This window comes from Sebastes umbrosus, chromosome 22 (genome assembly GCF_015220745.1).
Source record: "Sebastes umbrosus isolate fSebUmb1 chromosome 22, fSebUmb1.pri, whole genome shotgun sequence".
In the NCBI taxonomy this organism is placed as follows: Eukaryota; Metazoa; Chordata; class Actinopteri; order Perciformes; family Sebastidae; genus Sebastes; species Sebastes umbrosus.
This window is the reverse complement of record NC_051290.1, coordinates 16,120,814-16,143,202: the sequence shown is the minus strand read 5'-3', so window position 1 is coordinate 16,143,202 and position 22,389 is coordinate 16,120,814. Positions and strand designations below refer to the sequence as shown.

At 42.6% G+C, this 22,389-nt stretch overlaps 1 protein-coding gene across 1 annotated transcript in view; it reads left to right on the top strand.

Moving 5' to 3' along the window:
• LOC119481645 (regulator of G-protein signaling 12-like) overlaps positions 1-22,389 on the top strand; it is a 47,295-nt gene that overhangs the window by 2,257 nt on the left and 22,649 nt on the right. The window contains exons 2-3 of the mRNA XM_037758760.1: positions 34-1,905; positions 4,496-4,582. Coding sequence (XP_037614688.1) covers positions 124-1,905; positions 4,496-4,582 — 1,869 coding nt within the window. The 5' untranslated portion in view covers positions 34-123. The remainder of the gene's footprint in view (positions 1-33; positions 1,906-4,495; positions 4,583-22,389) is intronic.

The window sequence follows — 22,389 nt, the reverse complement described above, 5'->3', positions numbered from 1 at the left end:
ATGTTTCTTCCTGTTTTCTTTGTGTAACTGTAGGATGACAACAACACAATAAGTGTTGGCAACCTGCAAGTGTTTCAGTTCCCACACACACACTGGATCTCAAGGCACCCTACCACAACAAAGATGAGGATACAGGGACAGCCTGAGGGCGCAAGGAGGCGTCTGGATTTAAACGCAGTCACTGAGCTGAGGGGCGTGGAGGTCATCCGTGGTCGGGCAGGATATGGCTTCACTATTACGGGACAGAGGCCGTGTCTGCTGAGTGGCATCCTGGAGGGAAGCCCCGCCGACCTGGTGGGACTCAAACAGGGGGATCACATCGTGGCCATCAACGGGATGGACGTGTCCACCGCTTTGCATGAGACTGTTGTGCATTTGATTGGCAGCTGCAAAGGACCCTTGCAGTTGGTGGTGCGCGCTGCGAGCAGGATCATGGGAAACCCCATTCTTAATGATGAAAAATTTGGGATTGCCCAGAAAAATGGGATTTTCCAAAAAGCGGGTGTTCTCCGCACTATCTCGCATGATTCAAGCCATTCCTCCTTTAACTCAAGCCATGCTATCAGCACCAAACAGAGGCCGGTGTCAGAGCCTGATATGTCACAGTGGTCGCAACAGTGGAACTCTTTAGCTGAGCGGCAAAAGGAGGGAGTTGGGGACGCAGACTCTGTGTTTACAGACACAGAGGAAGCCAATCCGGACTGGAGTATGTTAAACATGACCTTGGTGGTGGGCTACCTGAGCTCCACGGAGTTGATTTTAAACACTACAGAGTCAGAGGAGGCCTGTTTAGAAGTCATACGGGAGCGAATACGACTGTTGGGAACAGAGCAGAGTACCCATACTCTGGTGATGATGAAGATCATGTTCGACTGCATCCGACTTTGTGACGACGCAGGGGCTGTTTTGGCAGCTTTTCCTGCCGAGAACCTAGTTTTGGGGGCCGTGTGTGCTGAAGACCCACGTTTTTTATGCCTGGTCACTACAGCACATGTAATCAATGGCCGTGTACCCGACGATGGTCCTCTGCGGGCCTCCTGCCATGTTTTCTTCATCGACCCAGAGCTGGGAAACCATGTGGACCATGTAGGCATTGCTGGACGCTTTGGCTTCGACTGCACTCCAGATCCAGATGCCTTAGGCTGCCTGGAATTCCCTCAGACTCCCACAGATGTTCTTCAATTCGTCACAGTCCTGTACAGTGACATGGGGGACGCCGTGGAGAGGCTTCGAGTCAAACTGGACATGGAGGCTCAGCAGCAAGTCAAGGAGATGGGCAGCGTGGGTAAACAAGGCAGCGCCAGCAGCAACGGGGACAGTGGAATTGGAAATGCGTCGCCCCCCGAGGAGAGAGCGGACAGGGATTTCCCTTCTGCAATCCGAAACCACCCCGGGGCCCACCTCCCCAGCTGTCCATGGGATTATCCTCTGGCTGAAGACCTCACCCCAATAAACCTCTCCAAGAATGGCCAAAAACTGAACCCAGAGAACAGTGCCAGCACACATTCCCTCTCAGAGTCACTATCTGGCCCCGATTCTCTTCATAGCTTTTATGGAGGTCCCCCACCCAGGCTCGAGTTCCAGTTCAAGCCCCCACCACCTCCTCTGCCTTTGGGTAAAAAAGCAAACTTCTTGGGAGACCCTCTCCGAGGTAGCCAAAGGTGGTTCTCAAAGCCAAAGTGGCCTAAAGTGCTAAGTGGAGATCCTGAGCCTCAGGTGACCAACAACTGGTCCTCCAGCGTTAGCCTCGGCACCGCCACAAGTAACCTGCCTCCCCCCATGAGCCAGATCCCCTCAGACAGGTACTGCTCAGCAGAGGTCATGATGCTCCCTCCCAGAGAGGAATGGACCAAACAGTTTCTGGATCAGAGAGAGAAACAGCGGAAAGATGGTAGTACCAAAAATGTAAGTAAGACACTTTTTTTTTTTTTACATTTTAAAACTGAAATCTGCAGCATTTCAAAAAGGCAGTGCTGATTTATTACCCTTAAATGGATGCATATGTCTTCTGGTTGTGACCAGTTGAACTAAACAATGATTTATTTGTCTTTTATTTTATTTTTAGAAGCCTGAAGAGGTAAAAAAAAAAAAGGTGAAAAATCCAATAATTCATTAGAAAAAAGGCAAAGATTAGAGAAGTCTGACAAGATAGACATCATTTTGTGCAGCAGAAATAGGTTGTTATCTGGTTCCTGTCCCGTTAATCCTCTTGTGACCACATGTAGGGTCTAAATTCTGGTCTAAATGAATTACTTCAGTGAAATGAACTGGTCAGTCAATGCCATATTTACTGCTTTGCAACAACAATGAGGGGAACCAGCTTAAAAGATACAACTGTAGATGCTCATGCCATCTTTGCTGCTGCTTGAATACATTTAGAAACATTTTACCCATGCCTATTTACCTTACCTCAAATTGATTTTTGTGTGTAATATTTCTAGATTATATTATAGGATTTTGGATACTGCCCAATCTTGTTTTTGCTCATGTATACTGTATCCTTGCAGATAATTTCTTGGCCATGTGTTAATGAGAAATCCTTCCACGCACAGTGACACTTAATAGTTCCATTGTAAGCACACAGTCCCACTACGACATCTGTTTCTGTACTTCATTCATGTTTAACACGGAGACACAGGAAGTATTAAATGGTCACACGGAGTTGAGTTTCCAGACACTGAGGGGGTGTTAGTAAGCCTGACTTACTATGAAATACAATGCCACTTTTTCAACATGTCAATTGGTGCTGAGTGTGAATGGAAGTAAAAAAAAAAAAAGCACCTGTTTTAAGTCAATGATGCCATTGTTATGAACGTGCAGAGAGAGGGAAACTGTTACTGTCCTCTCTGCCCACAAGATGGCCCTGTGTATCCATGTAGTCCCGGAAATGAGACTCCCTCAGGGAACCAATGATGTGTGTGCAGAATCTCAGAATTTATTTATTCCTCTCAGCCATGGGGATGAATGCAAATAGTTGTATGCAATGTCAGGTCACCTACAAACTTTTTCCAACTTCCATTCACAGTATTTATTTGTGTTTTTCAACCTCATTTAAGTAAAATATTTAGCTGTGTTTATAAATCAGAAGCAGATTGTGTCCTCAGCCACATTGCATTAGATCAGAGAAGAGACAATCTTGCACAGGAAGCCAGGCAAATTACAGGGTAGAGCTCGTGTCATGCAGCGGTAATTATCTGCAATTCTTAAACTCTCGTTCAAACATAACACACAGCCTCTCCGATCATAAGAATAGGGGATGGCTGGTGAAACTGCTTCATCTTTTCTAAAGTGATGATTAGGCTGGAAACCACGGGGTTCTGTCTGATCTCTTTTTTTTAACAGTTAGACTGTGAAATTAGTGCTTCTGTCTAACTGTATGTGCATTGTGCCAGAGAGAACTGTGTGTGACGTTGATCCCCGTTGTATGTAAATTCAGAAGCTTTAGCAGGGAAATCTGTGAAATCTAGCAGAAACCCTGATTGTTTACACTATCTACTTCAGCTGACTAACCTCAAAGTCACCTCTCACTAGTAATCTTTGTCACATTTTCATTTCTTTTACACTTTCTGTGTAACCCTATCATCTTTAAGTCTTTAGATTTCAAACAAAAAGTGCACACAAACACTTTATGTCTTGGAATATTATTTCATTATGTCAGTCACATCACATGTTGGGTGTTTTTTTCAGAGTGCAACATAAATGTTTTTTTAAAACTTGTTTTTCAGAAATCCTCTTGCCCAATATCAATTTTTACTTGCCCCAATATATATATAATTGTTTTATTTATTAGTGGTTATCAAACAACAACTAAGGCTAAAGTTAATTATGATGTTTTATCCGCCTTGCTCTTAAACTTACGGCAAACTGCGCAATACATAAACACCACCCAACTAAACTCCTGTTTCCGGGAGAATTTAAATGCTCGCTTGCGCCTCACCTCTTAAACTTTGTCTTTACCCGCCGCCATTTTCTCGGTCGGTACTGAGCATGTGCAACTCTCAACAGAGATGAGAAGGAAGTGAGATGGCTCCAGTTTAGTTTATTTATAAAGCACATTTAAAAACAACAAAAGTTGCCCGATCGTGCAAGTGAGTTGCTAGATTTACTTGACCGACGTGGCATTTTATGAGCTTTGGGCAAGCGGACAAGCTTTATTGTTGACACTAGTATGTAAAGTATGAATGCACAGTATTCCACTTTTTGAAATGGACAACTATTTATTACAACTTCTCTTTTTTACCTTGTAGTTTTTCAAAACTTTTAGTAAGATGCATTTTCGAGGTGTTTCAAGAGCAGTAATGACAATAAAAGTGAATGTAATTAGATGTATTTGAATTGACTTACAGTAACTTGAAACCAGTATTGATGGCTGACAGTCCATTAATTCACATAAGAGTGTTAATTATGCTGTCTATAGTGGTATAGTATGGTATAGTGTAGTATAGTATAATGGTCTTTGTGTTTTCACTCATCTGTCTCTCCTTTGTTCTCGTAGGTCTCCAGGTTTTGGGGTGTTGCTCGTGCCTCTAAACGCCGCTCTGCCAAACGTATCAGCCTGGCACGATCCCTGGATGACCTTGAGGTAAGCACCAAGTTTTTTTTCTTTTTCACTGATTTATTTTTCTCATTTTATTTGAATCAGAACATTCATATGTTTTAAGCTTTTTAACTTTATTCACTTTTTGCCATTATTTGTCTTTAACAAAAGTTGTTTAAAAATGGAAAACCGTCAGTGGTTTTCAGTTGTCTGCTTCTACATTAATGTGGACATTGAGCTTTCTCATTCCGCTCCACTTTCAGCTCCTTTTTAACCTTTCATTTCCGTTGCCTTGAACTCTGCATTTTCTGCTACACTTGTGGCACGGGGCGACTCACAAAGCGGTCTTTGTGTGGGCCAGAGGCGTGGTCCTGTTTGTTTGGCCTCGCTAATGAGCACTGCTGCACGACTGAATATATCGTGCTCACATTTTCTCATATTAATGTTGCCGAGGAGCTCACTGCATGCATGCATTACTCATGCGCACTGATTCATATTCACAAAAACGCACGCACACTGGGCAGTCCTACATCTCGTAATTGCTCTGAAAGCACACGAACGGACACAAAAACAAACCAAGAAGTGGCATAGTGTATTGTATATTATCCACACCTTAGTCACAGTCACACGAGACACACCCGCAGGCCACACATTGTACTCAAAGAGGCTCACCTCATGTAGGATTGTCCCAACACACACTCAACATTTTTGTTGTTGAAAACTCCAGGTCCTGAGCAAGTCTGCCCCTCAAGTCACGCCACAGGGTTAAAGATGGCTATAAAAGGTTATGACAGCTGCATAACACAACTTTTAGGCTGTCTTTCATTGTTGATTTACATAATTACCCTTACTGTATGTTCAAATTGCAAGAAACTTGTTTGGGTTACTTTCTTCTGACAAATTCTGGGCAGTGGGTCTTGTCAAGCTACAAACTGTTAAACAAGTTGTAAATCGTGTATTTTTGTTTCTGTGCTCCAAGTCGGCTAAAGTGCAGAAATCCCTTTGCCATGTTTTTGTGTTTCATTATATTTAGTTGCTATGGTTATGGCTTCCCAGCAGTTGCAATATCGGTTGCATCTATGAAGAGTGTAATTACTTCTGAGTTCATGATCATCCCAAACAACTAAGACAGCTGTTTTGCTTTTGCAAGCATTGTTATACATTTAAAAAAAGTTTAAAGAGGACGTATTATGCTCATTTTTAGGTGCATACTTGCATTTTGGGTCTCTAGTAGAACATGTTTACATGCTTTAATGTTCAAAAAACGCTTTATTTTTCTCATACCTGTTGTGCTGCTGCACCTCTTTTTACCTTCTGTCTGAAACGCTCTGTTTGAGCTCCTGCCCCCACCCTGAAAAGCCCAGTCTGCTCTGATTGGCCAGCTGGCCCTCTCTGTTGTGATTGGTCAACTGAACCAAACTCTTCAGACTCTGCTCCTGCTCTGCTCTAACTAGCTTTGTTTGAGGCCGTGCCAAACTAGCTGCTAGGCAGGTATTATGCAAATGCATTACTTGGTGACATCACCACGTTACGAAAGAAAAGGCGGGACTTCGTGTAGGGTGTTTCAGGCAGTTTAGGAGCAGTGTTTCTGTGAGGGAGAGTAACTCCCTTTGGCGTGGACTTTGGGCTTTGTAACTTTGCAGACCTTTTACATGCACAAAAAACAATATAACACACTATAGGAAAAGGAAAAAGCATAATACGTCCCCTTTAAATTGTAAACAACTGAGAAGCTTCAGGCTGCTGTAATCAGTTTTCTATTTTACACTTATTACTTGGAGCTATTTTTCACTGAACAAAATAACTGGGCAGAAAGCTGGATGCTTTCACACTTGTAGTATTGTGTTAAGTTTTCTTTCTTACACCTTGAGTTTGCTTTGTTACATAATGTTTTGTGCACATGAAGCCTAATACCTGGACTTCACACAGCTACTCTATCAGGAGCTGCTATGACACCAACAGGGAGAGACAGGCTGCATCATGGGTAACATGACTTTTGACATGTTGGCTGTTGAATAAATGTCTAAAAGACTTTAAACAGCTGAAGTTTGGTTTGGCATTTATGTATTATGGAAAATAGAATGTGGCTGTCCGTACAATGACAGTTTGTGTTCGATTAAACAACACTTAGATGCTGGAATTATTGAGGGATGAGAGTGAGGCATACATTGCGTTGAACTGGCTTTAACAATGCATTTATCTGCTTCGAACTTCTCATTGTCAAGTGGTTTTGTTAATCTGCATTCGGCAAGCTTGAAACCTTTTGATGACAAACAGAAAACGGTTTAATCATCTGTTGAAACATGGGAAACACCAGTTTTTAAAACACTATTAGGAAGCCAAACAGTTGAATATATTCATTCACTGCTGTGCAAACAGAGGTGTCTGCTGTTTGTTTTGCACAGAGCCACATCGCCTGAAGGTGTTGAGGGAGTGAAGAGAGGTAGATGTTCAATTTCCCTACGAGGCAGTTTTGATAAGGATCCCTTCAATTTATTTCGCAAAGAATTATGTATGTCCCGATCCAGATATTTTACTGTTGAAAAATAAACTAAACAAGCTAATATCTGGAGAAATCACTCTACTTCCTGTGAGATAACATCAAAGAAATCAGAAAATCAGTTCTCATGGTGCATCCAGCTCATACTGAAGGTATTCAGACCGCATCTAATTGAGAACAGTAATTTTACCCCCTGCAGTTCAAGTCATGGTAGGCCTTTACATTCCAGGTAATAACACCATAGGAAATCAGTTATGGTTGTCAAAGGCAATTAGATCCTCACCTAGTACTTTTCCCTGTACTCATGTTTCAAGGGCTGAGCTGCACCCTGGGCCAGAGATCAGACGGTGCACTTCTAAAAGCCCCTGCCACAGAAAACAAAAGCCCATCCAATGGTATTACCAAGTGTGTCCTTACCTGTGGGCAAACTCCGGATCTGAAAAGTGAAGCCAATGCTGAAGTGCCTTTAACTTGCATTCTTTCTAACAGCCAGCAGAGGGCGACTCCTCTGGTTGCAAAAAGAAGTGTGATTGTATAGAAGTCTGTGAGAAAATGACTCTACTTCACACTTGATTTATTACCTCAGTAAACATTGTAAACATGAGTTTATGGTCTCAACCGCTTCTTCAATACAGCATGATGTTCATTTAGTAAATTATCGTTCCATTTAGAGTAAAATATCTGATAAAGCAGGGTATACTTTAGGGCGTGGCTATCTTGTGATTGACAGGTCGCTGCCACGGCGTTGTCCGCTGTGGGTGTTGTCCGTGTTTTCGTCTTACAACTTTAACCCTTTCACAGTGTGTTTTCAGTTCATGAAGGTTAATTGTAACATTTCAACCCTGTCTCCCACAAAATAACATTCCCATACAACTAAACTGCATAACCAAAATACAGTTTTAAAAGTGATTAACATTGTAAATTGAAATAAAACAAAACGAATATGCAACAAAAATACTTAGTTAGGTTTAGGCAACAAAACTAATGGGTTAGGTTGAGTAAAAAAAACATCATGGTTTGGCTTAAAATGACTACGACATTGAAACAAAACAAAATGAAACAAATGACTACGTTTCACATGGGACACAAACAGCGGTCTCCTGGGGGAAAGTTCGGTGTTTGTTGGATACCATCAACCTCCACTTCCGCCCACCAGTAGTGGACTTTCTCGCTTGTCATACTCGTTATTATTTAATAATGTTATTATTCAACATACATTTCATTCACAGTCGCTCGATATACTACGTCACCTGCTCTGCACGTCACTCGTTGTACTATGTCACTCGCTGTAGCCGTCCGCAGACTTACAAAGGTATTTGTGATACGTAAAAGACAAACGTAATCAGCGACAAAATACATTTCCTTCCAAACACAATTGAGACAATTTAGTTGAACTGGAACGTCATTTCTAGGAGACAGGGCTGAACGTTTTGGTCGCCTAAAAATGTCTTATTCAGCGTTCGGTTGTACTTAGCTCCACCCTCTCGTGTCACTTCTGGTTTCAAGGAACCAAGATGGCGACGGCCAAAATGCTGAACTCAAAGCTTCAAAATGGCAGTCCACAAACCAATGGGTGGCGTCACGGTGACTATGTCCACTTCTTAGTCTATGGTGTGTCCTCATGAAGACTTAAACATATATGCAAAAGCTGGAGTTTTTACTTTAGCAACAGATATGGAGAACTTACAGGAGAGACGGACTAGAAAGTGAAGCCGGAGAACTTTTCTTTTCTCTTTTGAAGGCTGTGCTCCACTTCAGAGCCAGAGAGAATACGGCTAATAAACAATCAACCTATCAAGCCAACTGCACTAAGCTGTTGACCTTAATTGACTCCTTGCTTCTACATATTCAGTGATAATAGCGCGGGTGCAAACTCGAGGGGTTGAAGTGTGTGCTTTCTGCGGTGCTCTCTAACTTGTTGTGAAGGATGTTCCGAGGGTCTGTTCTCATGGCAAGTTTAGCAAAAATACGTGATAAGCTCTCAGTCAGCGCATGCATCTGGACTCACAAGGACACCGTGAGACTATTTCGGAGTTCACCGCCAGTGCTCGGGGCAGACCCCTGTGGATAACCCCCCGTATGTGGCCTCGCTGAATGTTGTGGACGAGCCCAGAACCATTTGGACGCGTGTGGCCGCGTTGCTTTTTTTTTCCATGGTCGGCGGTGTGCGTCACAGTGGCTAGCGCAGGAATGAGCAAATGCTTATTTTTTTCACATTATAAAAGGCTCTGACACGTAGCTTTTGTGACCCACGCACAACAGCATATATGTAATCGTTATTTGTGTCTTTCTGGTTCGGCAGAGGAGGGGGGAAACTGCTGTACAATTCCTTGCATCTTCTGATGAAGGCTGTTTTGATGCACGCTGAGCTTTTATCGTCAGATCCCCTTATGTTTGGGCATGTCGAAGAATGCGCTCCTTTGTACCTCCTTGCCTCATTTTCCACGCATAAGCTTGTCAGAAGCCCTACTGCAAAAGTGCCCCCACTTCCCACCGACCGCACCACTCTCCACCGCTTTGAGCCTACTCATCACAGACAGATGCTTTGCGCCCAGCGGCACTCTGCAGATGTGTTCAACTTTGCAGAGGTGACACCGTTAGCAGGCTGCTGTGCCCCCGACACTGACTGTCTTCTGAGGTGTTGCTGCTGCATGTGAAAACATCTGTTATCGTGAGTTAGTTTGAAAGCACATTGCGTACCTGCTGGGAAATTTGGGGCGCCGCTTTTGCTCCGGAGAGTGTGAAGTTTCTCCTCTCCTTTTAGGTGTGGAGACATTAGTAGCTCCTGTTTGCACGCCTGCGGGTAATAGATCTATCTTGTGGGCGTAGCAGAAACCAAGAGGAGGCATGAAGACACAGAGAGGGAGAGAGGAGGAATTTACAGCAGAGGGAGGGAGAGGGAGAGAGAGAGAGGAACCGGCAGCAGAGGAAGAGAGAGGAAGCTTTTGAACTCCCAGTAGCTGTCAGGATTTTCGGCTCTCCTGCGCGCTCCCTCCTCCCTTGTCGAGCTCTGTCTCCCTGCACTGCAAACACCGACTCGCACACGCACCGCGGCGCTCCAGCGGATGGACTGGTTTACACACAGCAGGCGTGCGGAGCAGCGCTGAGGACACACAGCGCCATACATGGAGCAAACTTTGACTCTCAACTCTGTAAGTCTTGGTCATGAAATCATTATTTTGTCTGTCTTCACTTCTCTTCTTGTTTTGTTGGTGCCATCCTCATCTTCCCTGCCGCACGTTACTTCTTCTCCGTCTTTGGGGCTCTTTGAGCGGCATACAGTGGTTAGCTTGTGTGGTCTGTCAGAGGAATGTTTTGACCAGTGCCAGCTGAACTCTCTTCATGTGCTGCATGACACACACACTGCGCCGCTCTATACGTCGAAATGTGGTCCAGCATCTATATCGGGGATGCACGCTGACTTTAAATTAGACGTTGTACCAAAAAGGGTTTTGTGAGGATTATCCTTGTAAACGGCACATCAAGGGTCGCTTATGGGCCTTTTGAATGAAGTGCGCTCTGTTGCGCCCTGTCGCCCTGAGAAGTGACCCCTTTTTTTGCAATCACTTGGTGGCAAGTTGGATTCAGCGCGAGGGAAGCGGAGATCTGAGGTTGTCAGATAGAATTAAATGCTCGGCGAACGCTCTCTCGCATTGTATTTGGAGGCGATCGTGTAATAGCCGCAGTTTGGTTTGAACTTGAAATGGTTGTCTGTGGTTTTGCCTTTGTGCAGGCATGTCCCCGCTCTGATTCACCAGCCCTCTTATTCACTTATCTCAAAAAGACGTCTTGTTTTTTTTGGTGCTGCATGACTACTGCATGTTGCTCAGTGTGTTTACATCCATACAATATATCCAAGCAACCTATATTCACTTAAAGTGTAATTAAATTAGATGCCATGCTACATTATATAAATTCTTCCCTCTATTTCTCATTTGGGTGTCATGATTTGAGAAGACGAGCAGGAATGGTGTGTTCCCGGGGATTAGCTGTATAGAGGCAGCAGAACACGACGCACTTTTATCCGGCTGACATCACATGGCCAGCTCTGGAGCGTGGGTGGACAGTTGCGCTCACGAAATGTGTCCTCGGGCTAGCAGCATTATGGGATGCAAAGTCTTTTTCTAAATGTCTCCTCCACTATGATTCCTTCTCTTCCTCTCTTCTACCGCAAGAGGTTTTATTGCAATTACGCAGACGTCTCTGTCCAAACCCGCCGACTGGAAAAACAGTATATTAACACAACAAAAACTTAGAGTAGAAGTTGTTTAACTGTCCAGCTGCTCGGGAGTATGAATACGCAACAGCCAATAACCAGATGACCAGATGTGGCTGTGGTTGCTGAGTTCGCTGTTTGACCAAAACTGTGACCACGGAAAATACCCGCCGCCTCGCCATCTTTGGACGGAGACACACACTCTTGGCTGTTGTCACACACACAACGCTATGACATCATCTATCGACATTTAGGGATTATGATGTTTTTTTTTTTAGTTAACCACACAGCTTTCCATCATCCCCGTGTTGATTGGCTATAGGAAAGAGTGTCTGAACCAGAACGTGTGTGTATGTGATGCACAACTTCTGGAGGTGATTCATTCCCCACATAATGTTTACCTTCCTCAATCGTGCTATTATTACATTTCTCTGCTTCGCTGGAAGAGAATCTACTGCTAAGGGTGTGGAGGTTGCTCAACAAGTAACGGCTTTAGAAGTGCCAAAGTCTTGTATCACCTTCCTGGTAACAGTTTAGACATGTCTGGGATACAGCGGGGCCGCTCATTGCGCTCAACTCTTTACCTCACACCTGTAGCTCAGACGACGCCAGGGCGCATTTGCTTGCCTCACGTCTTTGGGACGTTGAGCAAGACGGCTCGTCTTGTTTGAACTGGAGAGGATTGCAGGGGAGGCTCGGAAAAGTGGTATCTTTTTGACCTTGTGTTGGCGCAAGACGCTGCAGAAGCAGGCCAGAGCCTTGTCTACTTTTGCACTGAGGAAGTCACAAAACATGGATTGTTACTCTCCCTGTGTGATATTGTGAGAGATTGGCTTGGCACTCTACTTTGGCAGACTAAACACTAACTTTCCCTTGTGAACTGTTTCTATACAACATCATCCTGTGGTCAGCTTCAAGAAATATGATATATCTGTTTATATGGCTTGGTTATTGCATGACCTCGCTGCTTTAGGTTGAATAAAATGCTACATATTGTTCACAATGTTTCAACTTTCACCATGTGTCAGGGTATTTCTAAAGGCAGCAGATAAAAAGGTTGGCCCTGAATTGCAAATTATGTGGCGCTAAATGAGTTTCATATTTTGAAATATACGCTTAACTCTATGAACTCTGCAATAGAAATGGTCCGCCAGTGCCTACATTGGTATTACATCGATGTTTCGATTTAAATTCCTACGATCCAACTACTTCGATAGGTTCTCAGCAAGTTGTCCTTCACGGGGACGTATATTGATCTAAAATGGATTTGCAAAGTAAATTATCGATTGTACCGATACTAAGAATTTGCACCTTGTATATAAGCACGACAAACGTTATATGGATGTATTTTTTAGCACTTTTAATAGTAAAGAAATGTTAAACGTTACTCCGTTTCACTCAGCATATCAGCAGCGCATATCAGACAGACGACAACAAAACAAAGCAGGCTGATGGCGAGGAAGAGCCAGACGAGTGAGAGATTTTGCAGCCGGGTTTAAGGTCCAGTGTGTGGAAACATTTTAGCTTTTGCATAAAGGGAAATGTCCTTTATAAATAGCCCGCTGTTTGCAGAATATGCAAAGGCCAGATAAAATACGACGGCAACACGACCAATCTTTCCACGCACCTACTGAGACGCCAATATTATTGCTCTACCGTTTATATTGAAAATTACAACAGAAGCAGGTGCTTAAACTACGGTGACCAGGCATCCCGGTTTAGCCGGGATCGTCCCGACAAATATCTGTAAAACACTCGCATGTCCCAGTTTTCAACAGTCACTAACTAATTGTCCCGGTTTACACCACATTCAAAATAACAGGAGGATCATGCAAGGTACGTTTTTAAAGGATTAAGCAAAAGGTGACTAGCATAGTTATATGATGAGTCCTTAAGGAAAGATGCAGATATACATTGTGTTTCGACAAAGTGTCTCAAATGACACCTTTCTGCATTTTTTGCCACTGTGAGCATTACCATGAACTTGTCGCCATGCCAAATACCCATAGAGACAGAATGCCATCCTATAGCCCTTCGCCCTAGAGGGATAAACGTAAGCCAAACTTGCCTTCCCTTCTTTCCCAGTCTCACTCAACCAGCTCAGGTTACCTCCCTGCATGACCAAAAGGATTAACAGTGGGCTGTAAGGTCAGTAGGACTTACACAGGAAGTAAACAATTATGGCACTTCCTTGTCATTGGCAACATAAAGCCTTGTACACTTCCATGAGGCAGATATTCATTCATATCGTGGCCTTCACAACAAATGTAGCCAAGCACCCAGACTTTTCAGAACACCGTGCGCGGAGCTTTCGTGTAAGTTGCTTTGGCGTAAAAAACCCTCACAGGGCTAATTACAAGTGTTGGGTTTCAGGTTGGAAAGTCCATTTCTGGTGTTTTTTATGGAAGAGAAAGAGAGCAGTAATAGGGTGTGGTGGTATCTTATGTGGTTTACCCACCTCGAGCCCTGCAGGCTCAAGTCAGCGCAGCCCTTTCTCTATGATAATAAATCGAGAAGGGAGGGGTCGTCTGGTTCTTGTTTCCCTCTCTGAAGTTATTCTATTTTTGTTTAGCTGTGCCTTGTAAATCAAATGTATTTTTATTTGTTACTCATTTTGTACTCCAAACTGGGCATTCCTTTTTGTTACTTCAACCCAACAAAGGGAGTTAAACGCCACGTTTTCATGCATGCTTTTAGGCTTCACAGTTAAGCTACAGGTGGTGAGTCTGGTGCCGTGAGCTATGCAGGTTCAGGCAGAGTTAACGATATCAGATTGTCGTCACAAGTTGGGAAAGACAGATTCTGATATTGGTTAAAGCACCACCACGTTCCTGACCCTGCGAAAAGTAGGGCGGCAGAGAGGGGAAAAAAGTAAACATCTCCATCCAGAGGAATGCTCGTACTCCCTGTCAGATTTTTTTATCAGCAACAAGTGGCGAACAGAACACACACACACACACACACACACACACACACACACACGAACACCACCGCCACCGCCAGCACAGTGCACGAATCATAGTAATGCCACTTTAATCCAGACTAGAGCAGAGCCGTACCCATCTGCCGTGGCTAACCGGTTAGAGTTGGGGGAACAGGCAGTAGATTAATGCCGATCAGGGGGATTAAGAGATGAAACTCATTGTGGCGATGGCCTCTGTTTGCATGCAAATCACTCGTGTCTTTAAAGTCACTGAGAACAACCCATTTGTTAGCTGAGGGGATTACACTTAAAAGACGGCTCGGCAACAAGTCTGGACCCTCGTGGCTCAGGGCTGAGGACCAGACATGTATCCACCCTGCATCATTGTAATGTTTGATTGAAGATCTTTGTTTATGTGTTTAATAGACCCCCCCCCCTCCGCTCTCTCTCTATTAGATTAGTGTTTAGATTAAACTCTTCATAAATCACAGTGTTGACTTCCCACTCAAGTCCTGGATTATAGTCTTACATGTTTGCATGGATAACATGACAAGGTTTTACATCTGAATTTGTACACTGTGGAAATAGATCGTGAGATTTTAATGTAAATCCGTATGATTTACGGGGATCTGTTGGCAGAACTGGAATATAATATTCATAACTGTGTTTTATGTCTATTAGTGTACCTGAAACTAAGAATCGTTGTGTTTTTGTTAGCTTAGAATGAGCCCTTCATATCTACATTGGGAGCGGGTCCTCTTCACGGAGTCTGCCATGTTTCACCGCTATATAGCCCAGAACAGACGAACAAACACTGGCTCTAGAGAGAGCCTTTTGCGTTTTTACATTATCCGAAGGCCACCGTAGTTCACTGACATCTTTGGAAAGGGAGAAGTGTGCAGAGCGGTATTCAGTTGGTTGCAATCTGCAACCACACCACTAGATGGCACTAAATCCTGCACAATGCTCGTTCAAATTCTTAATCTTTTCTTATAAACAACCAGGGCTGGCACTAGCCCTTTTGGTGTCCTAGGTAACATCTGGATTTGGTGCCCTACCCCCTTTTTTTAATTATTTTTTTTAAAGGACAACCAGCGCCCCCGAGAAGGTGGTGTCCTAGGCGACCGCCTATAAGGCCTATGCCTTAAGCCGGCCCTGTAAACAACTGACTATTCAATTGTTTACGATACTAGATGGGTAAGATAATGACCTTCGTTTCTTTTCGCTCCTGTATCTTTGTCTGATGGTTTGTTATTATTAGTAATATTAATTAAAACAACACAAACGGATTTGGCTCAAATTTGAGGGAATAAATCCCATTGGCCGGTTAAATGTGGGTCCTGAATCTGACTTTGGATTTTGCCTTTAGCAAAATCTTTTTTTAATGTTTTTTAATGCAATAACACCATTACACTTCATCTAAAAGTACCCAAATCACATGCCTACTACTGTCACCTTTTTTCAGTAAAACTAAAAATCAAATTAAGTTATTTGAGAGAACATGTGACACAAAATTAGATCATAAGTGAAGTTGAATTACACCGCTGGCATCATTTCGGAGGCTCTCATGACAAAAATAAGATTTCTCAACACAGCATGTCACATATTAAGATATGCTACAAAAATATGTTGTCTGAAGGGACTCGATATAGAGTTTCACAGCCCTTGATCTATGGACATAAAGCAGATAGGAAATCTAAGTAGACGCTAATGTTGTTTACCATTCCTGCCCCCCCTAGCATCACATAAGCATGGTGACCTCATCAGATCCTTGCTAATGTGATAGAGTGTCTGGCAGAGTTGCTGTGACAAACACGATTTCCCACAGTAAAAAACTGGATCCTCCTTAACCTCCTAAAATCAAACACCCAGTTGTCTGTCTACGCTATCTTCACTTCGATATTGTCAAAGGAGTTTCATAATTCTCTAAATCAGCCTCTCTCCCCCACGCTCCTTGCTTGGAAAAAATGTCTCTTCCATCTTATCAGTCACCGCACCCTCGCCCATGCCCCTTTCTCCCTCAAAAGGAAGTTGCCTCCATGGAAAGCCCTTTCTTGATGTTATTGTCGGTGAATAGTTTGTCGTCCGCCACAGATAGCGGGCCTTGATTATTTTCCGTCTTCGCTTAAGATTGCCTGGTGGAGAACTTGACATGCAATTAGTTAGGTCTTGTGACAAGCGCCGCTCGTTGTCGCTGTGATGCCTGTCTAGAAAATAAGTTTCACAAATTGATTAAATCAAGTGGTGGCTCGAAGCTCACGTGAAACCTATTTACTTTGTGGCCGCAGACTCTTCAGTTAGCAACACTGAAGCAAGAAATGGAAATATGCTTTTCCTGGAGGCATTTTTGGTTTGAAGAGTTCCAACACGCTTTGCTCTTGTTGTGTGCATACAGATGTGCTCACCTGGCTGCACTGAACACTCTGCCTCAGGGAGGTCAAAGGGCAAAAGTAGGCCTAAAGGGCTGAAGCAGACTGTTCTGTGTCCTGTGATTTTGTGACCACAGTTATGACTCAGCTTAGCACCAAGAATAGCTTCTAATTACTGCGTGACTGATTTTATCTGCACACGAAAGCATACAGATTCTGTCTTTCTGTGTTGCAATCGTAGCAGAACGTATAGGCCCACATTATGTAATTATCTGAATAGTACAGTGTTTTAAATTACTGTACCATTTTGTACGAACAGGAAATGATACAAGACGTGCGCTGATGAACATCAACTGCTTTGGAGAGCTACTGCCAATTCAAATTTGGAAAGAGAAAACAAGATGTTCCTCTAGAGATTTAATACTTTATTTTATATTTTTTAGATGTTCCTGGAGCTGTATCAATGCTGTTCGCAATTAGTATAAATTTTTCCAGCTGTGAAAAGCTTGTCTATTTCTTTTGTGCTTTGCTTTGTGGGACATTAGTGTTCCCCAAAAGCACAATCAAAAATGAAGTACATATCCAAATTTTTGCCACTTTTTCTGTGTGAATGTAGTATGTACTCCAGGTTGAAGTAGTATGTAAAATAGAACTGGAACGTAGCTTGTTTGTCTTTTTTCACTCATCGGGTCCCTTAAGGCCACGTTCAGACTGACTTAAGCTCTGTGTGGAAAAAAAGCAGTTTCGTCATTAATTGAATTAAAGGTTCTATGTGTAACTTTCAGAAAAGTGAACTGCATCCTGTTGCTGCAATCCTCTGCGCGAGCGAGCATTGGCCAAAACAGTGACGTGACCTACACAAGAGACTGACCGTGATTGAATGACTGGCATCATGTTGATAGAATGCTGGAAAATAAATTTAAATTTAATTTAGAATAGCTAACATAACTACCGTATCTGTAATGTTCCTATGTTTTATTGGGACCACTGGCTCCGTGAACGACCAGCACCCACCACAGCACAGAATCCACGCGTGAAATATATTGTGATATTGCCTTGCATCGCTCTTGGCTAGTATAAAGTAATCGTTAGTTACATATCTTTGCTTTGTACTGTTACATCATTTATTGTTGGCTACGTTAGCTAACTAGCAATTCGTTAGCAAGCTAAAAACACAATAACAAATCACAAACAATCACAATATATTTATATACCGGGGTAAAGAGTTTTTTGTTGAACCTCTCTACGAAATATGACAGCTATAAATAGCAATATGGGGCACTGAATACTATGAAATTGCTGTTTATCAGACCACAAATGAGACAATGATTAGCTACCTAGCGCACCTTGTGGAGCTTAAGAGAGGCAAGGCACTGAAGATCGCGCATAAACGTCACATCCTTTGGATTTTCCTGGAAAAACCGTCCCGAGTCCTTTACACAATCAGTCCACAGGCTATTACAGGCAATAAAGAAAGTCGGGGGAAGGTCTCATTGTTTAAGTTGCGTTACAATCAGTTTGTCCATTGGCAATAAAAAACAATTAATACATGAAAAAAGATACACTTATAACCTTTAAGACTGAATGACGGCAGATTTGGGATGGTTGACAATTTTGTAACTTTCTAAAATCTACAATTTGACAATCACTTTACGCAATAATAGGCCAGATGTGCAGAGGTGGGAAAGTAGTCACAATGTAAACTTCATTCTCAACCCTTCTTTTTTATCAATCTTTACACTTCTGTCACTGTTTGTGTTGCAACATGTGACCGCCTTCGAAGAGAGGCTGTCCAGAAGTGTGCGTTGCCGTTTATCCGCATTTGTACAATTCAGTACCATTGAACACATTGTACAACCTGTTTGAAGCATACTGAGGCCTTTTCTGTCACTCCTTCTGTTTCATTATATACATGAACACACACTCCTCCCAAAGGGGTTAGGATGTCATCTGTGATTGCCCCCATCAACACAGCCATGCACATATGACAAACATCCAATTTCCAAAGTGATAGACCATGTGAAAATCCAATTAAACAGGAGAAATCTACCATGAAGACCACGCTGTTAATAAACACTGTATCTCATCCATTATTTACGGTAAAATTAAGTCGAAAGAATGCTAGCTCGTGTGCCATGGGAAAACCTCCGAACGAGCCACCAATGCTTTAAGAATAGTAGTTGGTCCAAAACCAGGCATGCTGATTGTAGTGATTTGTCAGATATGTGTAGGCACAGTGCTGCAGCGGAGACGAGGAATGATGCCAGAATAAAAGTCTATTTTCTTTTGCCGGTACATCGGCTAAATTGCTCGCAGAAAATGCCAATTGACATGATTAACGTTGGGGGAGTAACAATGGTGCTCTGTGACAGGCGGATAATGAAGCTCAGAGTTCAACTCGCGGGTTACCAAACTTTTTTATTTTGATTAAACAAAATTCATCTGGTTTCAATTTAAACTGACTGGGTATTTCTTCTCTCTTTCAAGTAAAGAGAGAGTGCCCCAACTGGAAACAAAAGAGGGGGGAAGGCCAGTGTGGTTTTGACATGGCCAGTGTGTGTGTGTTTCTGTGAGGGGAATAAAGGGGGAGTTAATTCATCTGATTCCTTCATGCCACTGTGGCAGAGGCTGTATGTATTGCTGGGCGCGTTGCCATGGCAACAGCTGCGGAGTAAGGAAATCTTTCTTTCCTCCTTCTCACCCCCTCTTCCTCCTCCTCCTCCTCCTCTCTCTTTCTGTCCAGTACCTTGTCAGATCTCTTCCTCTTTCTCTCTCTCCCTCCCTCTCTTCCCCTCTCTCCGACTTGTACAGACATGGTTTGCGGAGTTTTTGGGTGGGGAAGGCTCAGGTATGCGTTCACACACACACACATAATCTGTCTATGTGCTGCTGGTGGAGCAGACTAGGGAACAATGAGTCTCAAAAAGAGACTTTCCTTCAAGCGGACCTGGAACTTCAACACTGTAAGTAAACTGTGGTTTGCCGAGCGAGCCTCCTCTTCCTCCTCCGTATGAAGCGGGGAGATTCCTTTTGTTCACTCAGCTGCTTTTCTCATTAATCTCCCCTTTTGTCGCTCGTTTCTCTCTCCGCTCTCAGAACAGCTGTTTGAAGTGGCAGGGGCTCGTGGTTGTTTGTTTGCGGGGTGCTAGAATCAGCCTTGACTTGTGTAAAAGTTTAGAAGAGGCTTTTTTATCAGACTGTGGTGAAGCGTTGCGTACGGTACATCTCAACCCAGCTTTTGAAGGAAAGGGAACAAGCCTAAACAAGTTCAAAAGATAAAAGAAATCACTTTTAAAAGATCAGATATACACTCTGTGAGAGGTGTTAATGGGTGACATTAACATTTGTGCAAATGTGGCTTATCCTTCAACTTGTTTAACACCGGTGAGAGTGTGTTTGTGTCGCGGTGGCTCACTTCAGATAACACATAAATCTGTCTTGGTGGGATCATGTACGTTCCTTCGGCATGTGGTGTCTCGGGATGCCAGACTGTGCGGCGTGGGGGCTGTACCACAGTAAAGCTAGGAGAGCGTTTTCCAACTGGAGAGCCAAATCCTTCTCCGTTTTGGAGCCAGAGTACTCGATGTGACTTGAATTGTGATTTTTTTTTTTTTGTCCATTTGGTTGATAACAACCTAACATGGACAGCTTTCAGAGGGATTCCAGCTGGGCAATGGGATCTCTGCAATTTAGCCTTCACATGAAAAGGATCAAAGAGGGTCTGTAGTACCGCGGAGACACCCGTGGTGGACCAGCTCGTCACCGGAGGTGTCAACAGAGGAAGGACAAGAGGCGATGATGAGCCTGGGTCATCACTTCGGCCTCACTGTAGGGGACTTGAGGGCAAGGAAGTATTAACGAGTGGTGTGTGTGGTCTAACCCCTGCAGCCTCATACATGCAAACATACAAACACACCACCCTCTGGATATTTGCCAGCCCTACCTGGTCGACTTTTACAAGTGTGACAAATGTCATCATTATGTCACTTTATTTGAGAGAACTTGATTAGTTGATCTAAAAATGATTAACCAACAACAATTTAGCATTTATCATTTAAGACCTTTGTCAAGTTGGACTGAGCTATAATGACGATATATGTAATTTCCTATCTCGAAAACGATATAGCATTTTTTCCAGTAATTCTATAAATAAATAGTCTATATAAAATAACCACGGGGTAAAGCTTATTTTTGTGTAGTCCTATGTAAATGAAATACTTGTCGAATGAAAAGAACTGAGTATTTTCTCAGTTTAAGGACGTCAGTGCAGAATAAACAGTTTTAAGTGAAATTATAGAGAAAAAATAAATTAAAATAGGCCTTGCCTATATCGCGATAGAAACGATATAGAAAAATATATACGATAGACATTCAATATTGTTTTGACAATACATATCGTCATATTGCCCCGCTCTAAGTGTGACGCGTGATCATTATGTCATTTTGTTTGAAAATACTTGATTAGTAGGGCTGTCCTCGACCAAAGAAAATCTTAGTCGACTAACACTCAATATGATTTGTGGATTAATTGATTAGTTGATTTAATCGACAGATCTTTAAAACTGAGAATCACAAAACAGCACCACTTTAAATCTTGTGTTTACCAGAAATATGCTCAAAAGTTTCTTTGAAATAAGTCATTCAGCAAGAAAAAATTATAAAAGACGACTAAATGACTGAAGAAATCTTAGTCGACTAAAAGCAAAATGACCGATTAGGCGACTAATCAATTAAGAAAGGGCAGCCCTATTGATTAGTTGATCTACAAATTATTAACCAACAACAAATTTCATAACTCATTTATCTTTTAGGACATTTTATTGAGCAAAACGGAAAAACATTTTTTTGTTTCCAGCTTCTAGAATGTAAGGATTAGCTGCTTTTTCTATAATTTTTCTATAATTGTAAACTGAATGTTGTTGGATTTTGGACTATTGTGTTGGACAAAACAAGCCATCTGAACAGCCTACGTTGGGCTCAGGGAACTTGTGACATGCTTTTTTCATAATTTCTTTCTGTCATTTTACAGCGCAAACAATTAATCTATTGTTTGAAAAGAAAAATCAAATAAATGAATGATGAAAATAATCGTTAGTTTATTATTCATTTGAGAATGCTAGTGTAGAATTTGAACTAAATTTATTAAATAATAAATGTGACGCTGTTCGTCAGACCGGCAGCAGGATTTTGCAACATTTCTGTTCATTTCAGCCTGCTTGCTCAACTTATGACATGTTTATCATCAGCATAATTGTCCTGATGAGATATTACGTCTACGCTCCCACTCGTATCACATGGCTGTGAATAAGAGGAAGTGGATGTCTATTATATTTGTCATCTTTAGAAGTAAAATCTCTCCATATGTAGGTTTTAAAAGTAGTGTTGACTCCCAAAGAGTGGATAGTAGTAAATGCAGCAATTCACTTTTCAGCTTTTACTTCTTCAGTTTTTCACTTTTTCAGCCTGGAGAACCTTTTGTTTGGTCAAAACCAAAAGTTTACGTCACATTGTGTGATGTCTGCCTGGTTCTTTTAAATGAACCACACTCTATGTATTTAAAGGTTGAGGTTTAGCCGTTTTTAGAAGCCAAAGGGACACACAGATGGAGTGGGCGTTTCTCTCTTTTCTCTCTTTTCTGTTTCAGCTTCACGTTGGTCCTCCTCATCCTATCCCGCCCATGATTACTGTACACATGTTAACCACCACAGAAGGGGGTGGCTTTTTGGGTGTTGACTACATGGGGTTGGACTCAGCAGCAGCAGAGTTGTAAAGAGGCTGCGACGGACAATTAGTGGTTTGGCGGTCTGTGTCTGATAGAGCTTTTACATGTGGTCACTCCCAAAA